Source organism: Lontra canadensis, unplaced genomic scaffold, assembly GCF_010015895.1.
Source record: "Lontra canadensis isolate GAN:19392208 unplaced genomic scaffold, GSC_riverotter_1.0 scaffold100, whole genome shotgun sequence".
Taxonomy (NCBI): Eukaryota; Metazoa; Chordata; class Mammalia; order Carnivora; family Mustelidae; genus Lontra; species Lontra canadensis.
Genome location: NW_022631094.1, coordinates 1852878 through 1878868, shown reverse-complemented (window position 1 = coordinate 1878868; position 25991 = coordinate 1852878). Strand labels below are relative to the sequence as shown.

Here is a 25991-nt window from a genome sequence, read left to right as displayed (position 1 = left end):
TTCTATGGGGCCACGCACAATTTTCCTGGCAGAACCTCTTTTTCAACTGTCAGCCTCCTTCATTTGTACCTCTTTTATGACCCACAGAAAGTTTTATTTGGCATTATACCTGTCTCGCATATTATTTAGCATCCTTATTGTGTTGTAGGCCTATGAGGACCTAGCCTAGGTCTGATTCATTGAGTGTTGTACATAGTACAGGCTCAATAAACATGTATTGACTAAATTAGTGACGGAAGGCAACGGAATGTTCTATTACCTTGAAGCATGCAGTCGTAGGCTTTCCTATCTCTCCTTCCTAAAGCATCCCAGAAGCCCAGGGGCTCGGATCCCTCGTCACACTCGTGTATTGTCACTTTGCTGCTACTATGCAGTCCTGCTTCCAGGGGACATCTGCGTGGAGAAAATCCAGTAGGTTTTTTTGTTAATTTTTGTTTTGTCTTATTTATTTTTTTAAAGATTTTCTTTATTTATTTGACAGAGATCACAGGCAGTGAGGCAGGCAGAGAGAGAGGAGGAAGCAGGCTCCCTGCTGAGCAGAGAGCCTGATGCGGGGCTTGATCCCGGGACCCTGGGATCATGACCTGAGCTGAAGGCAGAGGCTTTAACCCACTGAGCCACCCAGGTGCCCCTGTTTTGTTTTGGTTTAAATAAGCCCTAGAAGTGTTGGCAGTGCAAAATTATTCAAGACTAAATCTACAGACAAGTTCACCGTCTCTCTTCTTCTTTCTAACTAAAACATTTCTTCCTAACAAATGAAAACGGGCTCTGTAGTTTATGAGTGTGGGGGAGGGGGGCTTGGAGAGCGATGAGAAGGACTGGCTGGGCCCTCAGAGAAGAATGTATGATTACACGTAAGATATAATGAAAGTGATACACATTTTGATATATCAACATACATACTTACTATTCCTTGTCCTCTCCTGCTAGAACATAAGCTTCATGGGGACGGAGACTTGGGTTTGTTCACTAGCCAAGTCCCTGGTCCCTATATCTGGGCTGGGCACCAAGTACGGGTTCAATGGTACCTACTGAGTGAATGAGCGAGGGAGTTCATTGTTTTGTTTTTTCTCAGGGCTCCAAGGGGGAAAAGCCGATGGACCAGGGAGGACTCTAACTACCTCACTGAAGGTTGGTTATTGCCCCTCCCTGCTCCCCAGTACACACAAAGGGGTCTGGAGAGGAGACGTGTGGCTTCCCAGCAGGCTGCCCATTGCAAGGGCACTGGCCTGCGTGCTCCTCTCTGCCTGCTCCCCGGGGTGCTGGCTTTGTGAGCAGTCCCAAGGGAAACCTGCTCTCCCTACCCCACCTGCCGTACTGCCCTGGGGCCCAGAGCATGGACTGGACCCGATGACACTTTGGTGGCACACTGCGGCCCTGGAAACTTTTCACTTTTACTGTTTAGATGTTACCACCATCCTCCCGGGGCTCAGCCTGAGGGAGTACTAGGCAACCCCCGAATGCCGGGGCGAGGCTGGGCTCTCGCTGGTTGTCTGTAGAGCCCATTGAGCATGGGCTGCCACCTCCTCTAGATGGTGACTGCACAGTACAGCCCGCTCCCTTGCAGGCCTTCTCTTCCTGCTTCGGTTTTCCCTCTTCCCCAGCGGCCCTCGCGTAATGCCCTGGACTGGGTGCTTCCTTGGCCAGCTGCCCTAGTGTGGGTGCCTGCATGGGACAGGAACCAAACCCAGCCCCTGCTGTGCTGTGACCCACAAATGGCCCAGGCAGGCCGACCACTCCCTGGCAAGTGGCTGCCTTACAGAAGGCAGAAATGCCGTTGTCCTCTGGAAAGGGGGCATTTTAGAGTCGAGCATGGTTGTGGTCTCCCAAACTCTTTTTCAGCTCCATGCTTTCGAACTTTCCACGGCTCTCGCAGAATTAAAACTCTGAACCCCTAAAAGGTGTTTGAAATTTGCTCTCATTTTTAAGTGACAAAGGACTCCAGGCTTTTCATTCAAAAGCTTAATTGTACCTACAAAGAAACTAAAGCTCTCATTGGGGTCATTTCCCTCGCTCCTCCCTCTGCTTTTTATGGAGGCAGGGGAAGCCTCAGAACGCTGGGGAAGCCCTCACGTTGGCAGCATTATGGGAGTCGTGTGTACATCTGTTTGGAACGTCAGAGGCAGCTGACAAGGTTCAGAACTACCCCCCCTGCTGAAGTCCCTTTAAGTATACCGGGGCATCTAGGGGCTTCTACTGGGTGGGTCTCCCCTCCAGCCTCAGCCCATGTCCCACAGGGAAGCCCCTTCTGGAGAGGCCCTCATGCACAACACTCACTGTTCTTTGATTTTATTTGCTGCAGTCCTTCCAACCTCCTTCGTGTGGGCTTGGGCTTTGCATCCATGCCACAAGTAAATTAGGGCTTTGTTTACGTTGAGGACAACCATGGAAGTCCTGGACCTCAGGCTACTACAGTGACAGGCCACTTCCAGCAAGTTTCCTTCCATGGGCACTTCTCCTCGCACACAGTACAGCCTCCACTCGCCTGCAGGGGGCACCAGCGGCACAGAGTTAGGCCGGGTGCTGCCTGGAGAGCTGCCCTCCTTCCGCAGTCACCAGCCAACACCACCCCCTCCCCCCTCCCGGGGGGAGCAGCAGCCAGCTTCCTGGTGGCCCAGAAGGTACAACTTTTTGGAGTTAGAAGCGGTTTATGATATAGAAAGAGCATTTTTACAAAATTTGTAAATACCCAAGTAAATCCTATAACTGGCATTGACGCTAAGCCCTTTCTTTGTGGGAGGGGTAGGGATGTTGGCTAACAAAAATCTCAACTTATAATGGACGACCCACTTAACTTTCTTCTCAAGAAGAGACAGAGTCATTGTGAGAATTCAGTTTAAGGTGGAATCATCTTCCAGCCTCCTACATGCAAAGCCGTATCCTGAGGAAACTCCACAGGACTAGGGGTGGGGTGGGGTGGGGGGTGGTGGGGAGGGTTGGGTTTCCACTTTGAGCTCCCCATACAGCTCATTTGCAAGGCCAACGTTATGAGGCTTTCAGGAGTAAAGACACACCTATATAAAAGGAAATTTACTCTGACCACACTTTTATATAAAAATATCTTTCAGGAGAGGGAGAAAAATCTAATTCCAGTAGTAAAGTGACTTACTTTGTGCATTTTCTTCCTCCTCTTCCCTTCTCCCGGAGTGCACGACCATCCCCCCTTGGAAACACTGCAGAAAGCAGGGGGGCTCCTTTCCCTGCAGAACCTGGACCTTCCAAGGTAAACATACTCCAATAAGTAACACGTACTGGGTTTTCAGAGTCTTAAAAATAATACAGGCCTATGGTAGAAAATCTGGAAAATATCAAGAAGTGCAAACAAAAGCCAGTGATAATACTATTATCTATCTACAGATAACCACCATAAAAATTCTAGAGCCTAGCTTTCCTTTCCAAGTATTTTTCAGGTTTATGTTTTTCCCAAGCTTTTAAAAATAGGACTGTTGTTTTATGTTACTTTATATTGATTTTCTTCGCTTGATGTTTTTCGGTCACCAAAGGCTCTTGAAACGTGTTTTGACGTTTTAATGGTCTTCCACGGTGGAGATGTAACATGACTGATTTAAACACATTTTAAACAAAACCTGCTTCTCAGTAAGGAAAAAACGACTGATCACTTAGTAATTTGGAGGGGAAAGAACGTTCTCTTTTGCCACTGTGCCCAGAGTCTACTCACGGAGCCATGTGCCTGCTGACCCCAGACCACAGCCTGCCCCTCGCCTGTGAACCACCATGTTCCAGCAGGTGGTAGCTGCTTAGTAAACGTGTGGGTTGACTCCACCCACTCTCACTTCGGCTAGACAGTTTCCTTTAATGGGAGACTGATGATTGAGCCTGACAGTTGGGGCACACTGAAAGGTAGGAAGCATTTGCCCACCAACTGTTAACCTGCAAATCTCAGGGCCTGTTCTGCGTAATTAAGTGCCATTTTGCAGCAGTGTTTCATAGGTCCAAAATGTTCTTATATCCACTGGCTTGACAAAAAAAAAAAAAAAAAAAAAAAAGTGATGCTCAAACTCGAGAGGTTAAGGCTCAAAATTCTAAAGGGGATTTTAAAGGCATGATTAAAACCTGGCCTTTACGAAAATTAAAAAGGCAGTTGAGATGACCCATAATTAAGAATAAATTAAAATGCAGTGGTCTCTAACAATTATTTACAATTATTATATGGTCTACAGGAGGAAAGGTACATCTTTTAGGGAAGAGAAGCAACTCTTAGGAAAAGCTAAGTGAGTGTTAATCTATTTTGGAGAAAATTCCTGTTCTCTTCCCTTTTTTTTTTTTTAAATTTTTGTTTAGTGTTCCAAGATTCATTGTTTATGTACCACACCCAGTGTTCCATGCAATACGTGCCCTCCTTAATACCCACCACCAGACTCACCCAACGCCCCACTCGTCCCCTCCAAAACCCTCAGTTTGTTTCTCAGAGTCCACAGACTCTCGTGCTTCGTCCCCCTACCCCTGCGCGCCGATTCCCCCAATTCACTTTTCCTTTCTTTCTCCTAATGTCCTCCATGTTATTCCTTATGTTCCACAAGTAAATGAAACCATCTGATAATTGACTTTCTGTGCTTGACTTGTTTCACTCAGCATCATCTCCTCCAGTCCCGTCCAAGTTGATAAAACTTCATCCTTCTCTTCCCTTGTGCTATTGTTAACTACTCATCCAAGACCATGAAGGTGTTTGCACATGGTATCATGTTCTCTCAGGACCCCACAGCCAACTCTTAATTCCTAAAGGATGGGACCTGAGGCAAAGGTAATCTGAACATCGAGAAGAACTGTTTACAAAGCCTTGGCACTGGTATTACACAGGCCCTGAGGTTAACGGTGGGAAGGAATAGCATGCTCGTAAGGGAAGGCAGATAATAAATAAGCACTGTGTGTTCAAAATGTAAACGAAATGACAGATTATGTGGTTTTAAGTAGTGGTAGTAATACAAGTGCTATAAAACATAGTAACAGGACAGAGAACAGGAAGGGATTTGGATAAAATAGGTGACATTTGAACAGGTATCAATCTTCTGAAGTTGAAAGTTACTATGGATACAGAGGAGATTGTGGGAAGGGGAAACTGTACAAAGGCCCTAGGGTAGGGAATGGCAAAAAAGAGGCTAGAGCAGCCCTGGCCATGGTGAGGGTGAGGGGTGATGTGGGAGAGGTGTGCAGGACCAGACACGAGGGTGCTAGCAAACCACCAGAGAATGCTTTGACTGCAGTCCATGTGTGATGGAGGAAAAGGGAATGACATGATCTGACGTGATCCAGAAACATCACTCAGGCTGCTGTGAGGAATGCAGATGATGGCAATACTAATTTTCATGTTAATCTCTGATATTTCCTTAGGACAGATCTATATAAGTGGAAAAAGTGATCAAAGTTTATGAGAATTTTAAGGTTCCTGAGCCAACCTGCTTTCAGGATGGCTGTTTCAAGCTATCCTTCCCAATGGAAGCGTCCCGCTGAATCCTTACCTGCCCTGGATCCATTCTTCACAAAATCTCTACCAGTTTTAGAAGTGGAAAATAGTATCTCTTTGTTCTGTTTACAATTCCTTGAGTATTAGTTAAGTGGAAACTTAAAAAAAAACAAACCCACCACTCATTGTCACTCTGTACTTGATTTGTGGATTTACTGTTTGCAGATAGATCTCGTATAAGAGCACATGACTGCTGGCCAGGCGGTGGAGACATGATTACGAAGCCCAGCCTGGAATCTAGGGGAGCCGGCCAGGACTAAACGTCGCTTGTGTGATGCTGTTTTTGTTCAATGGACTGGCTCTTTAACCAGGACACACCCCCCTGGAGCTCTCCAGGAAGGCCAAGACTCTCCTCCATGGGGGCAGCCACTTTCTAGAACTTACCTGGGCACCCCTCTCCTCATCCAGCTCCACGGTCATCAGAGCCGATGTGCCCTTCTCACTCACGGTCGACTGCCGGCCTTGCCAGAAGAAGTAGACACACTTCTCCTTGCCAGCCACCCGTACTGAGTGCTCTCCCTTTTGTCGACTTCCCACTGCAAACATACAGAAACCAAGAGGGTGAGGTAAACAGCTGAGAAGCCAAAAGAAGAGCAAATATATGGCTTTCTTCTCCAGGCTCCGTGAGGACAAACTGTGAAGAAATAGCTTTTGGCCACAGGGCTGAGGAGAAAAACCATCTTTCTTCTAGTTAACTAATCCCAAACCTCCAAACTGGAGAAAAAAATGATCTCGCCTTCTTGATACCCTGAGAAAAACACCTGTCATCCTATAGGAAGGCAGATCACTCCAAGTGTGTGACAGAAAAAAATGGCGGCTGCCAGAGCAGGCCTCCCAAAGACACAAATGCATTTTCCATATCATGCCATTTTTTTGGCATAAGATTAGCCAGTAGAGAAAAGATATTAAAAACAACAGCTGGGCCAGCTTTAAGCACAAAGGGAAAAATTTAGTCTGTGAAAATGATTCAAGTTAAAAAAAAAAAAAAACTCTGAAGTTTCCAAGTTGTCAGAAATGGAAGAGCTCTATTGCTGACATATCACTTCCATAAACGAATCTGGGATTTCAATTGTATCTGTCCCCAGGACAGCAGCCAGGATGGAGCGCCTGCTGTCCTTACTGTCCGGCACCTCCAGGCACATTGGTCAACATTACCAGCACCCCGGACACAGATCTCATGAAAGAGCAGGCGTGGAAAGTTCACTGGTCAAGTGGTCGTTTTAAAATGGCCGTATTTCAGACCTCGCCTCACTACTTTTAGGTTTATACTATACTCCAGACTCCTCTCATTCATTCATTCATTCATTCAGCAGATAGTCACTGAGCACCTACAGAGGGCCTGGGCCTCTTCACAATACCAGGATAAGCAAGACACATCAACCCCTTGCTTTCATTCTGACCAACAGATGAGCAAGACAGTTTCAGAGAGTCCCAAGTGCTCTGAGGAAGACAGACAAGGGTACATGACCCAGGGCAGGGTGAATACTGATGAGATTCCCTATTGAGGGAAGGCTTCTCTAAGAAGGTGACCAATGACAAGATGACAGGACCTGCAGGCGGACCATTTTGGAATGAATGAGGTCAGGAGACTAAGCTGTTACCTCAAATGCCTGCCTGAGTGGTCCCAGATAGTGGTGGTCCACAGGGGAGAAAACAGTTATAGCCCCCACGCTTGTTGAAAATTAAAGATGATAACTGGATTCTCTGTTTCTGTATGAACTCAATTTTTCTCACCTCCGAACCCATTTATAACATCACAGCTGTCTTGGAATTTGAAGGTAAGAAGAAAGCTCATTTATCTTAAGTTCTTAAGAGACCAGGGCCATATTTATTTAATTTTTTGGCCTTTGAGCAAAGCACTCTATAAACCGTTTTCATAAATGATTATAATACTCCTTATAGCACTTTGCCTAAGCATGGCCTTTAGTGCCATCTTTTGTGGACCTGAACTGGTCAAGCCCATGTATTTCTAAGTGGACAAAATAAAAGAGAAACTATCAATGAACAGGTCAGGCATTTTCACAGTTAGTTTGGAAGGCACTCCTTTGAAATTTCTGCTACTTTAGATAGGAACAAAATTTTGCCTTTGATTAGCAATCCCACCCTTCAAAGCAGTGAAAATTAGTCCTGTCAGCTGGGGAAAGATATGCTTAAAACAAGTCACAGAAGTTGAGACATATCTTGAAATTTGTTACCACTTAAATACATTGTGTAAGTATATACTCAGGTTTCAGTAAGAATCAATGTTTTACCACCTACCATCTTAATGTGGACTTCAGTATCCATACCTAAAACACAAGTATTTTCTTAAAATGTTTCATAATAGTGTTCAGTACTTTTCCTTGGAGTTTTTGTCAAGATACCCAAATTTCATCCTACACACAATTTTTAGTTCATTTATTTTTAATCTTAGCCAAGTAGAGACTCAGCTTTCAGCAGTAAGACATGACGGACTGTAACCTTTATAGCCTTGATCAGATGGCTGATTTAAAGTGTCACTGTCTCATGCCTCAAAATACTTCCCAGAGTCAGTTTGTGACCAGGAGTTTCGTTTAGGAGTAACGGAAGACACAAAGAACATCAAGGACTTCTCCTGGTCAGGTGGTCTCGCGGCAAGAGTCCCATTTACTGCTCACCTACTCACGGTAGCTTGGCCTGTATCACGCTCCCGAGTTGCCTGGCCTGGTTACAGGGCAGGACCGACCCCACCAAGGCCTTTGGTCTCCCTTTCCTGGAGCACACAGTTCACTCCCCCAAGGAGCTTCTCTGTGGGCCTGTGCAGGCTGGCTGGCGTCCACCAGGAGGACAGCTGTCCTGCCTCTACAGCCTCTGGTTTCTGCTGACCCTGTCCCAGAAGAGCTTCCCAAGCTCCAAGTTCAGTCCTGTTTGCAGGTGTGGCCCTTATGGGGGTACGAGTGATGAGGGGCTGGACCGCAGTCCCCGAGGGGCCACTGTTAATGTCACTGGGCTATGCTTCTCTGCTCCCAGAGGGACCGTCTGGAAATCTGAATGCTCCCTGATCTGACTTAATGCTCTGCAGATGGACTTGTCCAGAGTTGTGGCTGTGGAGATGCTGCCAGAGCTGGCTGTGAGATGTGCGTTGAGTATACCGGGAGGAAATACAGAAGAAAGTATCTGCCTGCGCCAAGTCATTATTTCTTAGGGGCCTCCAAGAGAATAGGCTGTGAAGGCCTCCTAACTCTTAGAGTCACCTGATTTACAGTGATTTTGCTTTTGTTGCTCAGGACATCGGTGGTGATTATTCCTGTGCCGGGCCCATGCTAAACATCATCCGTGCCAGATTATAATAATCTGTGAGCTGGGTACCCCCTCTGTTTTCTAGGTGAGAACACCGATGCTCGGACAGCCTAAGTCACTTTACCCACCTTGCAGAGCTGGTATGTGGGGCCTGAGAGAAGACGTGGAGCTGGGCTGTATGGCCCCTGGGCCTGTGGCCTTTCTTCCAAGCCCCAGGGCCTCCTTACAAATGGGAAAGGCAGTCTTAGGGTCCTAACCTGCTCTCTACTTGCTGTGTGACTTTGGGCAGGTGACTTAAGCGTGTGTCCTCTTTCTCACTGAGCGATCGGCATAACACCAGGGTACATCGCATGGAGCCTGGGGAGGCACTCAACCAGGGTGCGCAGCAAAGCCGCCAGTGCTGTGCCTCGTGAACCAGGTGGGCCTCCAGGACCGGGGCATACCCAGACAGCTCTGGGCATGGCCTCCTGTCCCACCAGGCGATGCCCAGCCACGGGCCTCCCACAGAGCTGGCCTCGGGGAACCCAGCTCTCCTCCCACGGCATGACGCAGCTGCTTCTCCCCAAACTTGCCTTACAGTTATTTATGCCATATGCGTTTAGAAGGTAGGGCCTGACGTCTTTACTTCCCCTTAAAATATATGTCTTATACCCAGAAGAGAGATTAGGTGATCAGTACATGCCATCAGTGATTAACAGACTGAATTAGGAAAGAAATAAATGGGTTTTGAGTCTATGGGGGTCTGATCAGCAGACCACGGCCTCCACCCCCCTGGGGCCCTGGGGGAGCCATATCTGGACAGCAAAGAGGCAGTCTGAGAGGTGAGTGAACTCTCAAGAGCTGAGTCTCAAGACCACAAAGCTGTGACAAACTCCTAAACGGTGCCGAGAACGGGCTACTTCTTGGCAGGGAACAGGGATTCTCCCTCCAAAGTCCACCGGCTCTCCCCACTCACTGCCTCTCGTGCGAAGCATACAATTGAGTGTTTTCCTCGAGTGTTTCACTGACAGGAACCATGAGCAGCTGGACTATGTATTTCTTCTACCAGATCCCCAGAGCGCGTTGGTGCTCTCAGCCTCAGAGGAAATAGCTCCTTTTAGTTCTCATCAATCTCTGGTGCGTTACCACACCATGTAGTTCCAGTTCTAAGCCATCCGGATACGCTTCACAAGCCTTTAATCTAGGCAGCAGACAGCCACATGGTAAGTATCATTTGGAGGCAAATCACCACTTTCCTAGAGAACATCTGGGGACGGAGCTGGGGAGGGAGTGAGGGGAGCGGAGAAACCTTAACGCGCACGTTTAACTTCTCGAGGAAACCATGACATTCATTAGCAACACTGGCTCATTGGGACCCATCTTCAACATTGACCGAATGGTCCTCAGAGCAAACCATCAGACTGGTGCACCGTCCGCGCGCCTGAGGGAAAGGCAGCACACACGGGGACAGGGCTCAGGGACAGGGCTCGAAGATGGGCTCGCTGCCACCCCCAAGCCCCCCAGGTCGGCGTGGAGAAAACGGAAGTGCTCACTAACCTGCGGTGCTCACCATGTACTTCCACTTGACCACATAGGCGTCCCCCTCGTGGAACTGCCCGATGCTCTGTTTGGGAAGCCTGCTGTAGTCAAACTCCAGGATGTGCCAGACATCCACAGACACGCTGGCGATCTCAAACTGCCTCCTGTCGTCCCCTTCCACCAGGCCGTAGCCGCGACCCACGTTCACCCCGTCCAGCACCGTGCCCGCTGTCGCCTGGGGCACCGGCACCATCAGCGCCACATCGTACGGCTTGGCTTCGGCCCTAGGATCTTCCTACAAGGGAACGGAAGGACACTGGTTCAGCGGCCTGTTTCTAATGCCATTTCTTGTGACATTCACTGCTGTTCTCCTATTAGTGGGACAGGAGAAAAGGCTTTCCAGCCCTGTCTCGGCATTTCACTGCATTTTAGGGTAGGGCTCTGGAGTCCTAAATAGCCCCCCACAACACTGAAGGGGTCGCCTGGAAACCCCGGAGGCCCAGGCAGGCCTACTCCGCCTTGGCGAGATAGACTATAACGGGAAACCCGTTCTCTGGTCTCCCAGAAACCCTAGGAAGGCTTTTAGCACCCAGGCCTCTTCTGCTGGGACCTCGAACAAAGCCTGAGGTTTGAGACTTGCTTCCCAAAACTACCTTTGGCTGGGCAAGTTCGCTGGCACTCTTCTCATTAGGTCTCTTCAGTTCAGTCCAGTCAAGGAACTTTTCTTTGAACAAAATTGTCTCATTGTGTTCTGTAAGTCTCCCGAATATTGCCCAATCAGGTCGCCCCTGTCCTTTCCTGCAAGGGTGGGTGGGAGGGGGAGGAGACAGGAAAAGAACAGAGATTAAGCCACGTGTAAACAAAGGAAAGGGACCGAAAACAGATACACGTGGCTACTGAAAACAACTCGGAATACATTAGTGGTATGGGGAATGAGTGGTTCACGTGGTCAGGTAAGTGATGTTTCAGTATTTCAGCCTGAAGCCTGGCAAAACTTTGTGTGCGTGGAGTTGAGGTGCCTGAGTGGGATGTGAACCCCGTCAGGACTGGACTTTTCCAGCAAATTGTTGTATCTGGGACCCGCTGAGGGTGGTGCACTAGCCTGGGAGCCAGGAGAAGGCAGGAGCCACATGCCCTCAGAGTCCCCGGCAGATGCTCACCATGTGTCTGTCACTTTAATGGGTAGATGGGAGGGAGGCCCTGAATTCTCTATTAAGTCACGCTACGATGAAGCTCTCTGGCATCCAGGAACAGATGAAATTCTCCCGTTACTAAAAGGAGCATACTTGCATAGATCATTAAAAGAATTTCTGCATATTTATTTCTAGGACACCAGACATGACAGTGGCCCCGGGGGAGCATAAGTGCACAGAAAAGGAAGTGGCACAGCCCAACCTGGAGGCCTGGTCCTGCCTCAGGATCGCAGAGCTTGAAACGGCTCCAAACCCTGGTAAAGTCAAGGACATGGTGGCTGAAGAGGGTTCAGGAGAGCACTGTTCATTCTTCCACATCAGTCTTTGGTTGTGAACAGACTGGGACGCTACACCCCACAAGACTGCCGAGCAGCGCTCACTGGGGCCCATGTTCCATCACTTCCTGTTTCGTCAGGACTCGGCTTCTGACGTCACAGCTAGGGCCCATCAAGGAGGCTGCTGGCCCCTAGGGAGACTGCTGGGGGACAGCATGGTACACACATGCTCCCACTTCGTACTCTTGCAGGACTCTGGGAACCAGGTACCAGCAACTCTGGAAAATTCAGGGCTCCCTTGTGAGGCTGGGGTCTTTCACGGCAAATGTCTGAATGATCATCCTTCACATAAATTTTACTCTGCAGAGTTTGCTAGGATGCCTATCGGCAGAGCGCTCGCTTCCAGCTTTAGACAATGATTTTTTATGCTGGGTGTCCAGCAAGCACGAGAGGCAGTGGGTGGCGGGGGCAGGAGCGCGTGAGCGTCTACCTCCATGCTGACTTCCATGTTGGAAGTGGGCTAAGTCTGGACACCTCAGTGCTTCAGGCCCCTCATCGGGTAGGAGGGGCTCAGGGCTTACTCTTGGCTGCCCCTTAGGAGGAGCCCCGAGGAGGCTCTTAAGACACATGAACTCAAAAGCCCTACCCCACACGCATTGAGAATACATCCCAGGGGCCGGTGCTGGGGCTGGGCCTGGCACGTGCCTTTTTTTTAAAGCTTCTCAGGTGATTCTGATCTGGGATGTGCTGAGAAGCCCCAGGTTAGGTGCTCACTCATCTACTCCCAGTCGGAAATATTAAAGTTACAATGATTTCAATACAGTATCCTCCCTCTCACTCCCTGTCCCCCAAAAGGCACAGACGTCATCTACTGCCAAATAAATGGTAAATCCTGGACTTTGAGAGCTATGCTAAGGAGGCGTGAAATGAGAAGGAAATATGTCGCTTTTGCCCCTTTGGATCGATGGCGGAATTCCAGGTCCTGGAGCCTTTTCAGATCCGCATGTAATTTGTTTCAACAATGGCTACTCATCTGCCAGGACAGCCCCTGGGAGGCCGCAGGTGGGAACAATTTGTTCACCTCAAGAAAGGAGACTGAACACAGCATCGGGAAGATGATGGCATCCGTATTTCTGCATCAGTTAGGCAAAAACTAAAGAAATACTCTTTTTGTGAGTATTCAGGGTACTGCCTGCAGTCAGTGATGAAAAGGAAACCCTAGGAAGAGTGACAGCAGGTGAGCATGGGGGGAACTCAGGCCTGCTAAGGGAACCTGCTTGACCTCCCACACCACTGATGGAAATACCTGGGAATAAGCGGGTTGCATTCTCCAGGATCCAACGGGTTGATGTCACAGTTCTCATAGTCAAAGGTTCCATTCCATAAGTGCTTTGCCAGCTGAAAAGCTATTTTCCTTTGTGCTAATGTGACTTCTTTTCCGTGCCACACGTACACTTCACTACCGAAGTCGAACACCAGTACCTGGAAAGGCCGCAGAGGGCAACATGTTAACTTCAGAGCCCTGCTCCGGTTGAATGAGGTGTGCACTGACCAAGTCTGATGGGGTGACAGCTGGCCCTGCCCTGCCACGCTGGCCTCTGGCCCGTGGCTCTGATTTCCGTCTTGTTCTGAACTCACCAGCTTCCATGACAAGTTATTTAACTGCATTTTCCTACCTGCCTTCTTTCCCTTCTTCTTCCCTGTCCCCCTGCTCTTTCATTCACTGAGCATATACAGTGGCCACTTCTTAAATGCTAGACCCTGAGGACCAGTGAGGCGGTCTCCCCTCTGTACAGTTCCAGCACCCTCCACCAGGGCAGAGACCATACTGTACTGACATTTACAGGACCTTAGGAAGTGTTTGCTGAGTGAATACATGAATGTAATGCCATTTCTTATTTCCATACCTTTGGTTTATCTGACTCTTTCATCCTAGAATAATTTCTTCCTTCCTGTCCGGCAATCCAAATCCTACTCAACTCCCAGCGAGGCTCAACTGCACCTTCCCTTTAAAATTACTCCTGATTATTTCTTCTCTGTGATTTTTTTTTTTCCATTTAAATGCCCACAGGTGTCATACAATCCACCTAGCTCTGGAAGACGTTCTTTCTAATACTCCTCTACCCAATGAAATGTAAGGTTCTTTCATGTCTTCCATTTTTTTCACAAGACAGTGGTAATGACAGTGTATGTGATTAGTAAATACTTACTGATATAGGAGAAAAAAGCTAGTATATTACTTGGTAAACCCAAATTGTATAAATATGCATCTATTATTCCTGAAACTTTGTTTATAGAAAATCAAGAGATAGCGCTAAGGAGTATTTATATCTTATTCCCTAGTTATACTGATATATACTCGCACCCAGCACCATATAAGTGTTAAGGCAGAAGGCACAATGACTTGATTTACATGTACTGTGAAATGATTACCACAATTTAGTTCAGTTGACATCCACTACCTCATACAGATAAGAAAAAGAATACAATAAAAATCCTCCCAAAAAATAAAAAAAAATTTACATTTTGCTAAAACAGAAAGCCTTCAATGACCCATGACTCCTCTGAACAATGTTCTGAATTCTGGGGGCACCTGGATGGCTCAGTCATTGAGCGTCAGCTCAGGTCGTGATCCCAGCATTCTGGGATCAAGTCCCGCATCAGGCTCCCTGCTCGGCGGGAAGCCTGTTTCTCCCCCTCCCTCTGCCTCTGCTGTGTTCCTCTCTCACTGTGTCTTTCTATGTCAAATAAATAAATCTTTAAAAAATATTTTTTGAATTCTATCCTTGTATTTAAGATGGAGTGATGGTTTGCATTCACAAGTAAATATCCTGTAAAAATACGTCACTGTTCCACACCAGGCACGAACGCTGGCCAGCGTTTCTCCGGCACGTGGGGTGGTGTTATTGGGCAACCCCGTGCCAAGTGCTCTCTTGGCAAGGATGGCGCCCACGCACTGTACCTCTTTTGACTGCAGAAGGGAGCACTTGGGAATCTTCCCCCAGTAGTCATCATCAGGGACAAGTTTGTCATCCATCAGACGGTAAATGCAGTTTGTTTCAATTATGGCTGTTTCATAAAGTTCATCTTCTTTTGGGTCTCCAGCAGCTTTGGGATGAGAACAAGAAGACAGGATGACATTTTACACTGAAAAGTGGCCGGTTTAGAAGAAGTAAGTAGGGAACTAGAAAAGCCTCGCAAGGCTCTGAAAATACAGTAAACTCTTACACTGGTAACTAGTTTGGCCACCCAGAAGCTTCCAGAAGTCTTTGGCCGCATGAGTGTGTGTATTAATTCCTTCTTCAATAGTCTGGACATAGGTAGCTCTACAACCAAGTTCCCTCTTCGTCTGAATTAAACTTGCCAATTCTGAGGCCTGGAAAAAGGGAGGAGCACAATTACCTAGATAGACAAGCCTGTGGTGAGGCAGAGTGGTGCATACTGAAGCCGGAGGCAAAAATGGCGGGTCTGCAGGGGAGACCATGTGACCACAGGGGCTGCAGGCACCGGGGCTTGGGTATTTTCAGCAAGGTCAGGAGAATGGAACTCAAGGACCAGGGGGCACAACTCTCTAGTGTGACCATTCTTTATTTTTAAATACAATAGGTCACTTGTGAAGTTTTGGAAAAATACCCATTCTCTGGGCTTTTGCCTATGAGGTTTTTATTCAATAAGTCGGTAGCAGCATTTCATAGGTACCTGGGATAAATGGCTTTGAAGGGATGTGCCAGTTCCTTTTTCACACAGGAGTGGAATAGGAGTTAAAAACTGGTGGGATCGGTCATAATCCTTCTAAAACTTCCCACTCAAGCACCTAATGAATGCGTGTTTGAGAGACATTCAGCAAAAGAAATACTGCCTCTCTCCCTTCTCACTTGCATGAAACATATGGCATTTGAGAAGCCTTGTAAAGACCTAGCAACTGGTAGAACATTCTATCGGTGCGTAAAGGAGGTGTTTAACTCAACATTTCTTATTTTTCAGATACCAACCTTTGCCTTTTCTATGACATTTGCAAACTCTCCTACCCACACGAAACAGTAATGGGGAGAGAGCAGGAGGAAGCAGTCCCCACTGTTGAGGGATGAAGCTCGAGGTTCAACCAGTCTGGTCTGCACATGTCTTCTTCCTGTAAGGCAGGAGGCAAAGAGTCGCCATCTTGCCAGAGAGGAGAACTCTCCAAGCCACAGGAAGGGCCAGGAAGCACCCCTACTACAGACTCTTACAGTTCTAAAGAGTCTCGTCTACCAACACCAGCTCCATGACAAGAGTGGTAGAAGGGGGTTTCTAGATTACGGCCTTCTAGATTACTCTCCCGTGTTAATGCTTTCCTACATGTCATCATGTGTCTTAGGACTGCCACTGGGGTCCTTTTACAGCACGTGTGTGGATTCGTTAAGTTCCTTCCTCCAGGAAAGTTAGTAAATGTGCTCCTTTTTCCTGTTCAACTCCTCCCCCGACCCCTTTCTCTGTGCCCAGCCCACCTCCTGCATTTCATAGCCTCGGCCAGCCACACTGCAGGCGAGGGCCTGCCTTCCCAAGCATCATCTTCCTGGGGTTTGCACACTAAACCCAGGGCAGTCTTAGAGGCAATCAGCTTGGAGGGAAGAACTGCTTTGTGCTGCTTTCCACAGCTTCTCCTAAAAGACTGTTGATTTAGGCCTTTCCATGGTCACACTGATAGTGTCATCTCTGGGTCAGAACTTGGGACTAGACATTGGTTATTTGCACTCATCACTAGTCCTCCGAATGCACTAAAAAGGCCAGTGGTCACAAAGAAACACATGGGACACCCTCCGTGAAGGATATTCTACCAGCCTCCTCTTCATTATTACTCTAGGATTGCCACTCGGAGGCAGCCAAGGCTCTCCTCACAGCCCATGGTCTCTCTGGTCGTCTCCTGTGCTCTTGACAAAGGGGGTGCTGGAGTGGAAATCTAGGTCGGCTTCAGTTGCCTCTGCTTTCCCTGGATTCCCTCTCCAAGAACTTGCATCTCTGCCTCTGGCCCACACTAACCTTGCTCACCTCAGCGAGGAGAACTGAGTGGAGAGAGCCCCCGCGAAGACTTCGGGGACTGCTGGAACTACAGGTGGTGACGGGGCTCAGAGGGCAAGGGGAGGCAGCAGCAGAAGCTGAGCTTCTGGAATGGGAGAGACCTGGGTGCAAATCCACCTCTGCCACTCAAACAGCCGCTGTGACCTCAGGTGCATCACTAACCACACCAAGCCTCAGTGGGCATCACATCTGCCACCTCATGGGATTTTGTGAAGCTTAGGTGGTTGGAGGTAGCACAGTAGGTTCTCAAAGAGCATGCGCTCCCTCCCCCTTAAGGTCAGGCCTCCCGGTGTTACCAGACTCAAACCCCTGCTCTGTGCGTGGTTCCTCCCCACGGCTCCTAAATACCTTTAATCTGTAGGAGCATCAGCTTCTTGTAGGGCACCGCACTGTTGTTGGAATTCTGTTCGGTCAGATTGACGCTCCGCAGGCTGATGTTGCTGAAGTTTTCTTTACTGGCTAAACCTGCCAGAGTGACTTCGGAGAAGCTGGAGTTGGCAGACACTGGGAGGGTTGAATAAGGAAACAGTGGGGAAGGGGGAGCAAGACGGGCTGGTGAAATGACATTTGCCATCAGAGGTTCATCATTGACTAGCTTTTTCTCAGATTAATCCTGAGGGGGAGACCATCCTCAGGTTTGGGTGACGAGGCGGTACAGGGCTGAGCTCCTGTACTCAGGATTTAACTCTGTCCTCAAAGTACCAGCTGCTTGCGGACACACGTCACACCTTACCTTGCAGGGGGGCAAGAATCGAGGGACAGTGTGGACCAGCTCTTTTGCTACAAAATCAGGAGCTGGACTCACCTGTCGCAATTCCACTGAAAGCAAATATAATTCCTAACAATGTTTGGATGTTAATGCCAACACACTCACAAGGAAGGCTAGGAGGTATCTTTCAACAAAGTCTTTATATGTAGAAAAGCAGGCACTCTTATAGGGATGGGTTAGTCCTAATCTTTTTCCTGGAGGCAAAGTGATCAACTAGATAATCCCTTAAGGTCTTCTGCCCTCAGAATTAAGACCATTGCAAGAAGATGCTGGGTTTTCCATGTACACCAACAAATGTGTACGTGTCAGTCATCACAAAGCCATCCCCAAGCCCCCGAACGTGGAGATAGAGGAAAAATACCTAAAATTTGTGCCAAGAAGCCTTTATTTCTTCAACTGCCCATTTTTTTAAAAATGTCTAGGCTAGGAGAAATTGAGGAGATTATTTTGCCGGGATTAAGGTCTTATACTACTTGACAATTCGTATGGCACAGAGGTTTTGAAATATCTTCTTAGTCAATCAGTTATAATGAAAAGACAATACTTCATGTAAATACTGTATTTCTAAGAAAAACTTTCAGAAGTAGGTTTACGAGTGCTAAAGGAAAATACAAATTATAGCAAGACTATTCAGTCTGCAAATGGTGTATGCCCAAATTACCTCCACTAAGAAAACTACTATTTCAGAACAAGGGACCCTACCTCATCAGGCTGAGGAGAGCAGAGCAGCTGAGCCAGAAGTGGGACACAGGGCACAGAGCCCCTGCCTCACTCTTACTCACCAGCTCTACCCCAAAGCCCCAACACTACCCAATCCACATCCCCAATTTCCAAGGCTCCTGTTAAACGCAATTTGGAAAGCATTTGTTTATGCATTAATTAGTAATATGAAAATCTAGGATTAGGAAAAGCAGCCATTTGGGACATTTTCTCATGAGAAATTTTCTCATCTTCTCATGAGAGATCTAATGATTTGCTCTCAAACAAGATTAAGTGGGGAATTACTGTGTTTGGGCTCTATAGAGCTGAAAATGGGTTGAACTACAAAACGCTTCTCCTCCAATCTCTTGAATGGAAAACTCCGCAAAACAGGGTAACTTAAATACGGGGCGCCTGGGTGGCTCAGTGGGTTAAGCGTCCACCTTTGGCTCAGGTCATGATCTCAGGGTCCTGGGATGGAGCCCCGCACCAAGCTCCCTGCTCAGCGAGGAGCCTGCTTTTCTCTCTCCCTCTGCCAGAGTGCTCTCTCTCTCTGTCCCATAAATAAATAAAATCTTTTTTAAAAATAAGAAAATAAGTTAATGTAGTGAACAGACACTCCACGCTCTAAGAAGTTCTGCGAAAAGCCTTTCCATTTCCAGGCAGGTGTGCACGTACGTGTGTGCAAACTTACTCATTCTTATTTGATGAGTGTCTTTTGAGCACATGGCTGGCCCCAGCAAGGCAGAAAAAGATGAAAATCACCTAATCGCCAGACGCCGACAGAGAGGCAGAGCAGTGGTTCCACATACTCACTCTTTTCTACTTTCATCCGCTTCGACTCCATGAAGGCAACGTTTAGTCTCTGCTCCGTGTATTGCTGAAGGAGGTCTTCTCTGGCGGCCAGCATTTTCAAGGGGTTTTTGGAAGCCTGGACCCGACGCTTGGGCCTCACTGCACGCTTGTGCTCGGCCACAGACGAGGTCAACCTGGGGAGCAAAGTGGAGTTGTGGCCTTGGTCTGCCTATTGTCCATGCCTGCGTTATCTGTGGCTCTCCGACGTGAAATAAGTCTCTACCATTTTATTTTCTGATTTCATTGTCTTACAAGTCCTCCTCCTGCCTGTCACTCCCGGACATGTACACATAGAATCTTGGAGATGGGGGATTCGGGCCCATTTAGTCCAAGATCCTGGAGGCTCCCGGCCCCACATACCACAGCACACCCTGTGGTCTCTGCCTGGCCAAGCATCTGATGCTTTGTGGGGCAGCTCATTCCACTACTAGAATGCTCTGAAGGGTAGAAAGTTCGTTCCTACCCTGATCACACCTGGACTGGAATATTAGGCATGTCTACTCCTGTCGCTGGCGAGCCCTTCAGGAATGTACAGCCAGTCATTGCTTCTCGATTTCTCCTTCGTCCAGACTAAACTTTGTTTTCACACAACTGGTTTTCAGCTGCCTTCGGAACTCCCCCACAACCAGCCTCCTCTCAACTCTTTGCGCCTTTCTGAAAAGTAACCACTGCTTTGAAGAATATATTGAAATAAGACAGGCCCAAGAAGCCAGCAACAATTGCCACACACTCACACGACTCTCTGGGGGCAGACCAGACACGGGGAGGGGGGGGCGATCCGGTCACACGGTCTCCTGACAGATTCCACTCCTACTCTCAGTTTCCAACCGCACATCCTCTGAGCTCTGATACATAATTCTGTCCTTTGTGTGACAGTGTGTGTCTAAACATAGCTATAGCTATACAGAGATAGATACAACGATTTAAGCAATGACATTTGGGTTGGGAGAAGAGGACAAATGTGCAAATACATAAAATTTCATTTAAAAAGTTGGGGAATGGCAAACTGTTCATTTTTTAAGATAGAAAATTGAGAAAAACTGAACTCCCCCCCCCCAAAATATGCAAAAAATGTATTTGGAGCAGCTTACAGGAAAATGTATGATGACCCCACAGTCTTCTGGAAGAGGGAGTCACTCAGATAAATTTGTGGGGAGGAAAAAAATGTGGTCTGTGGCTGTGGGCGTAGCCTACCCAGCATATATTCTCCCTGGCTTCTGGTAAGAAAACCTTGACACTGGCTCTGGCTCTGAGGGGCAGGCGTCCAGAGACCAGCTCTGGCCAATCCTCACCTTCCATCCCCTTGGCTACAATGATTGCTTTAGGACAGGGCTTGGACCCTAGAAAATCCAGCCTGGAACTTGGGCTGGAGGGAACTGCTGAGGAGAGAAGCTGCCTGTACTGGAGTGGCCAAGCCAGTGGCTGAAACAGCCACATCGGGGGGTGGCCATTGTCTGCCATGTGGTTACAGCTTGGCAACAGCAAAGCAGCCCCAAGAAACACCAGCAAGAGAGAGACCTCGTTCTGAGGAGCCTCTGGAACCTTGTTCACACTCACACTTTCCAGTGAGTGGACCTATAAATCCCTCCACACCTTTGTCAAAGTCCATTTGACTTGGATTTCCTTCTGGCACCTGCAACCAAAAGAATCCCAAAACCACAATGGCTTTCCTGAGGTGGTTTAGTCATGATCCTGTGTGAAGAGCGACCCTTGGTCATCCCTGAGAAGACTCTCAGATCTATTCATTTCATAGATTACTGGAGGGTAAGTAACCTGCTTTATTGATTTTCTAAGTCCGTTCTGTGAGTCTGAGCCCGAGTGATCCAAATATTTTTCAAGGTTACGAGTACGAGTTCAATGTCAAATGAAAGACAGCATAGAGATTGCTGGCCAAATTTATGTTTGTCTAAAAATCTGCAGAACAATATTCAGTTATGTGACAAACACAGTGACCTTACTTTTATGGGCAGGGGCAAACACCAGCGGCACACGCGGTCTTCGCCGACCTCCTGCCCAAGCGCACATCTGTTCTGGAGTGCGCATGTCACCTACCCTACGTGTCTGGCTCTAGAGAATAACCCTGTGTCTGTGAGGAAGGTCTGCGGCAGAAGGAGGTGGCAGTGAGAGAAGATCCTCATGGAGGTACCATGTGAAGGCTGACGACAGAATCATCCCTTCTCTGTGGGTGAAAAACAGAAATCACTCACTTAGGGGCATAAGGATCGAAAATGACATCAAAATCCTCGTCCAGCTCCACGGGGCTTCGTGGGACGGTGTCATCCATGCTGCGGTAAAATCTGGCAAAGGTCTCGTCATCGTCCAGCTTCATGACCTCCTTCACAGATTTCCCAGTGACCGTGAGTATGGTCTCTCCGCCAACTATGACAGACGAAGCGAATACATGACCTTGGATTTGTGTCAAAACACTACCCCAACTACGCTTCACGAGGTCTTCAAAATATTTCCCCCTGAATGCCAAGAGCAGAGAGAATGTGATAGTTTCTGGGCCTTCCTGACGTCTCATGGAAGGACTGTCCATTGCAAAAACCTTGCACCTGGCAGGTATTAGGAGAGGAGGCAATAAAAGCCCACCGAGCATTTCTGAACCACCGGAGGCAGAAATGGCCTCAGCCTCATTCTAGATCAGAAATCAGTAAAAACTTTTTCTGGAAAAGGTCACATGGTAAACATTATAGGCTGTGCGTGGGAGGTCATAGGGCCTATATGGCAAGCACTCACCTCTGCTACTGGGCAAAGGGGACTCTTCACAATACATTAACAAGGGAGCATGACTTCGTTCCAAACAAACATCATTAACAAAAACAGGCGGAGAGCTGGATTTGTTTCCTGACCCCATGAGCTAGATCACCATTATACATATGTAATAGGCTTCAAGTTGTTTGAACTCCTTGCCTTGCCAGTTTCGTTATGACCTTACACTTTGATGTTGCTGGTATAAAGCATTTGTCTACATTATCCCCAACCTGTTAGGAGGTCATGGTCAACAGTAGCGACTCCCAGTGCTTAGTATGTGATTGGTTTCAAGTACTGGACATTTTTATTGAGATGACGCTAGTTCTGCATATTATTCCTTTACTTTGTATACTTTAAGGACTTTTATACTGACGTATATATTTCAACATGTATTCAGAAATCACTTGCAATATGTCATCTGCTACCTTATTAGAAACTGACAGATAGAGGTGCCTGTGTGGCTCAGGTCATGAGCCCAGGATCTTGAGATAGAGCCCTGCATTGGGCTCCGTTTTTCTCCCTCTATCTTTTCCCTGGCTCACGCTCTCTTCCTTACTCTCTATCTCAAATAAATAAATAAAATCCTCAAAAAAAAAAACAAAACCCAAAAACCTGAGATATACAATTTAAATTTCATGCAGCATGTGATTATGTCAATTTTGTGTAATATCTGCTTTCAAGTATAAAAGCAAAATTACTGTGTTCCCAGTCCCAAGGACTGAGTGGGACTCAGGAACCAATCTTACTGGAGATCCCCAAACTAGTACAATAAGAAGTGACTCAGACCGGGGTAATCCAATCATTTCTGACTTCCTTTTTCAAACCAATGGTAATGAAGATAATACTTTCACTATGACTTGGTGAAGTCAAACAGAAAAGAGACAATTTAGCTGAGGAGAAAAAGCAATCAGAATCACGATTTAGAGATTCTGAGAGAGAAGCGGGGTTTTCTTTTTAGGTTCCCTTAGCTACTCATTGGATATGAATCACAGCAAGCTACAAGCTCAAAACCCAAAGCCTCGCTCTGGCTTCCGGTATGTACCTTTGTTATTCAGCCTCCTCAGAAAGGTTTCCAGCCTGTCGAGCTTCAGGTCCGATTCCAACTGCATGTCTGGTCTGGCTTCGATATCTAGGTAAGCGGAAACCATCCGTGAGACAGCGCCACGGGGACTCTTCTGGTCTTAGACCCAGGGGCATATCAGATGCCTCAGTGACTTACCTTCCAAGGGCTTAGAAACTGGTGTGGTGCCCCTTGTTTTACTGCAGATGGGAGACGCCACTGGAGTTATGGCCGTGGGTGATGCCAAACCTGCAGAACATCAAAGGAGCTAGTTAGTATCTCAGGATCATTTCTGGAAATTCCCAGGACCCTGCCGGATCTCCAGTAGTCCCATTGTAGGCTTTACAACTTACAGACCTCACACACAGGCACACATGTGCACACGTACGTACATTCAGCAGGTATCGTTGCTACGTAGGGCAGCTGCAGATATAGACAGAGTTTTATAGTTTCTAAGGCCTACAGTAGCTGAGAAGCTGCCACTCCAAAAGGAACAATGAGGACAGGTGAGAAAACGTGCCCGGAACACGTAAGTGGAATAGAAGAGTACATAAAGCATCAGGAGTTGTGAGTCCTGAAGGCCCTTTAGGTGGTGGAGGTAGTTCAAGAGAAAGTATATTTGCACCACATCCCACAGAGGCAGTGGAGAATGGGCTGTGTCATACCAGCTGTCAAGCGGCCCCTGGCACTGGGGTCTTCCTGCAGGATGACCCGAGGTAGGGCAGTTTGGCCTTCGGAGGCATCAGTCAGAGAGTGATTTTACTGAGCAATAACCTAGGGAGTACTAGCCTTTTAGAAGAAAGACACAGAAGAGGATACCTTAAAATTGATTTATGATCGCTGAAGGGTCATATCTATCTCGGGTGTGGATGGGAACTAGCTAAATGCTTTCACATACATTTATCAAGGAGCAGAGCGGGGGGATGCCTGGGCAGTGCAGTCGGTTAAGAGTCTGCCTTTCGGCTCAGGTCATGATCCCAGGGTACTGGGATTGAGTTTCGAGTCAGGATCCTTGCTCAGTAAGGAACCTGCTTCTCCCTCTGCCTGCTGCTCCCCCTGCTTGCACATTCTCTCTGTCTGTCTCTCTCTAATAAATAAAATATAAAAAAAAAAAAAAAGCAGAGTGGGGAATTTTTTTTTCTTTTTAAGTGTAAGTGTTAGGGACATATGAAAGAAAGGCATTCCCGCAGAGAGAGGGATAGTATCTGGTTGGAACAAGAAACCTTAATAAGGACAAAGATGAGTACCTTTTTCCTCACCTAAGTAAAGGGATTGCAAAGGAAAGTAATTAGTGCATTTACAAAGAACAAAATGAGATGTTAATGTTCTTGGTATTCATTTGTAATAAATGTGAAATCATTGGATGACACTGCCCCTTTAAGCATCCCTCAAAGAACAGCATTTGCGGAGTATGTAACTCACTATCGCTGACTAGGAAAAATAAATGAATGAATTGCTCTTCTCTTGTTCGCTGGAGAGGGATGTATAATAGCATAAAACTTTTAAAGAAAAAATACAGAAATGTGGCTTAAAACTTCAGTTTTAGGTGATATTCTAGAAGTACTTCTTAATAGGTACATATATTTGCTTGATGATGTCCATAAAAATCCAAACATTTGTTTCAATGACCAAACCTGAAAAAGGTTTATGTGAGAAAGCAAACTTTCTTGAAAGATAATAAAGTAAAATTTGGTAACACAGCCTGTACAGGTGCCGTAAACCATCACCTACTAAAAGGATGCAAGGGAGGCAACAGAAGAGTTGCCAAGCCCTGAAGCTCAGAGAACTTGGCCCTCCGGACTGTAGGGGCGCCCCCTGCTGCCCATCCAGCCAGCAGCATGCACAAGAGCTCCCAGAGGTGGGACGTTCCCTTTCCCAACTACAGGCAAGGGTTTCTCCCTAACTCAACACCGTTAAACAAAGCACTCCCCGTACCCCTTCTCAGTGAATTCTACCTGCAATAACCAGCCACCTACTCTCTTCAGAGACATCTTCCCAGCTCTCTTATTCAAAGGCATATTTTGAGAACTTTCAGGAGAATTGTCAAATGCCACAAGAACTAGAGCACTAATCCTTAGGTACAGTCTAGAAACATCAAAACATCTTAACGAAGTAAGAGAAGGGAAGGAAAATCAGGGTTAATATGTAGCAACACGCTGAGCTGAGAAGTCTCTGTGGCTGTGGCATAGGGATTATGTTATTCTGCAGTGAGTGTAGCACACTAGATGCCGTATTACTGCAAATCAGAAAGAGCTGATGATTCCAGTGAAACATGTAACAGCAGATGGTAAAAATATTAGAAAAACAGGATACAGTTTTTTTCCTTACATGAAAAGTACAAGACATTTATTTCCTGAGCCAGTCACATAGCACCTGTTAAATAAAGACCCTGGATTTGTTCAAGAAATGTGAAAGCAAACTCCTGCACCAAGGGATACGAACGTCTCTGACCTTGCTCTCCAAATCCACTTCCTCTGACATCCCTGTGGACAAGGACAGTGTATTTGGTAATAAGGGCCTGGTTACAAATAAATGATAATTTTTAAGATGGAAGAAGAAGAAAGAAACCAAAGTTCAAAATTATTGGGATAAAAGTCCAGGCTAAAAGTTGGAAGATGGGAACTCTGGTTCAAGTTCCCAGCTTGAGTTCTTAACCAGCATGGGCCTCAGGGTCTGCTTTTGTTAACACAGGAACAGGGCTCGGGCCAAAGTTGTTTAACATGTGTATACAGGTCTCTGATCTGATGAAGAAAATACGCAGTTACCACCTCATTCAGTGGGAGCAAATTACCTTCTGTTTTCCTACACCAAGATTTGAGTTAATCACAATTCAGGGTTTCCCCGCCCTTCCTTCTACAAATATTTATTATGTGCCTACAATGAGTTAGGCACTATTTATAAGTGAGGATCCTGGAAGTTTTCCAGGGAAGAGAAGCATGAACTAAGAAAGCTGATGACAACATACATTAACTCTAAGTGCGTGTGAGCACTTATATCACGAAGTCAGGAAATTTGTTTTCAAACAGTACCTTAGGAAATGAAAGTATAGGCATATAGGTGATGAACGGACCCC

The 25991-nt window shown here is 47.1% G+C and overlaps 1 protein-coding gene across 1 annotated transcript in view; it reads right to left on the bottom strand.

The window, feature by feature from the left end:
- The window catches only part of SVIL (supervillin), a 99230-nt gene that overhangs the window by 7359 nt on the left and 65880 nt on the right, over positions 1 to 25991 (bottom strand). Inside the window, 15 exon segments of the mRNA XM_032837812.1 lie at positions 260 to 393; positions 2278 to 2485; positions 3110 to 3215; positions 5867 to 6018; positions 10277 to 10553; positions 10912 to 11056; positions 13033 to 13208; positions 14689 to 14834; positions 14955 to 15102; positions 15719 to 15855; positions 17130 to 17285; positions 19066 to 19238; positions 21312 to 21483; positions 22901 to 22987; positions 23078 to 23167. Coding sequence (XP_032693703.1) covers positions 260 to 393; positions 2278 to 2485; positions 3110 to 3215; positions 5867 to 6018; positions 10277 to 10553; positions 10912 to 11056; positions 13033 to 13208; positions 14689 to 14834; positions 14955 to 15102; positions 15719 to 15855; positions 17130 to 17285; positions 19066 to 19238; positions 21312 to 21483; positions 22901 to 22987; positions 23078 to 23167 — 2307 coding nt within the window.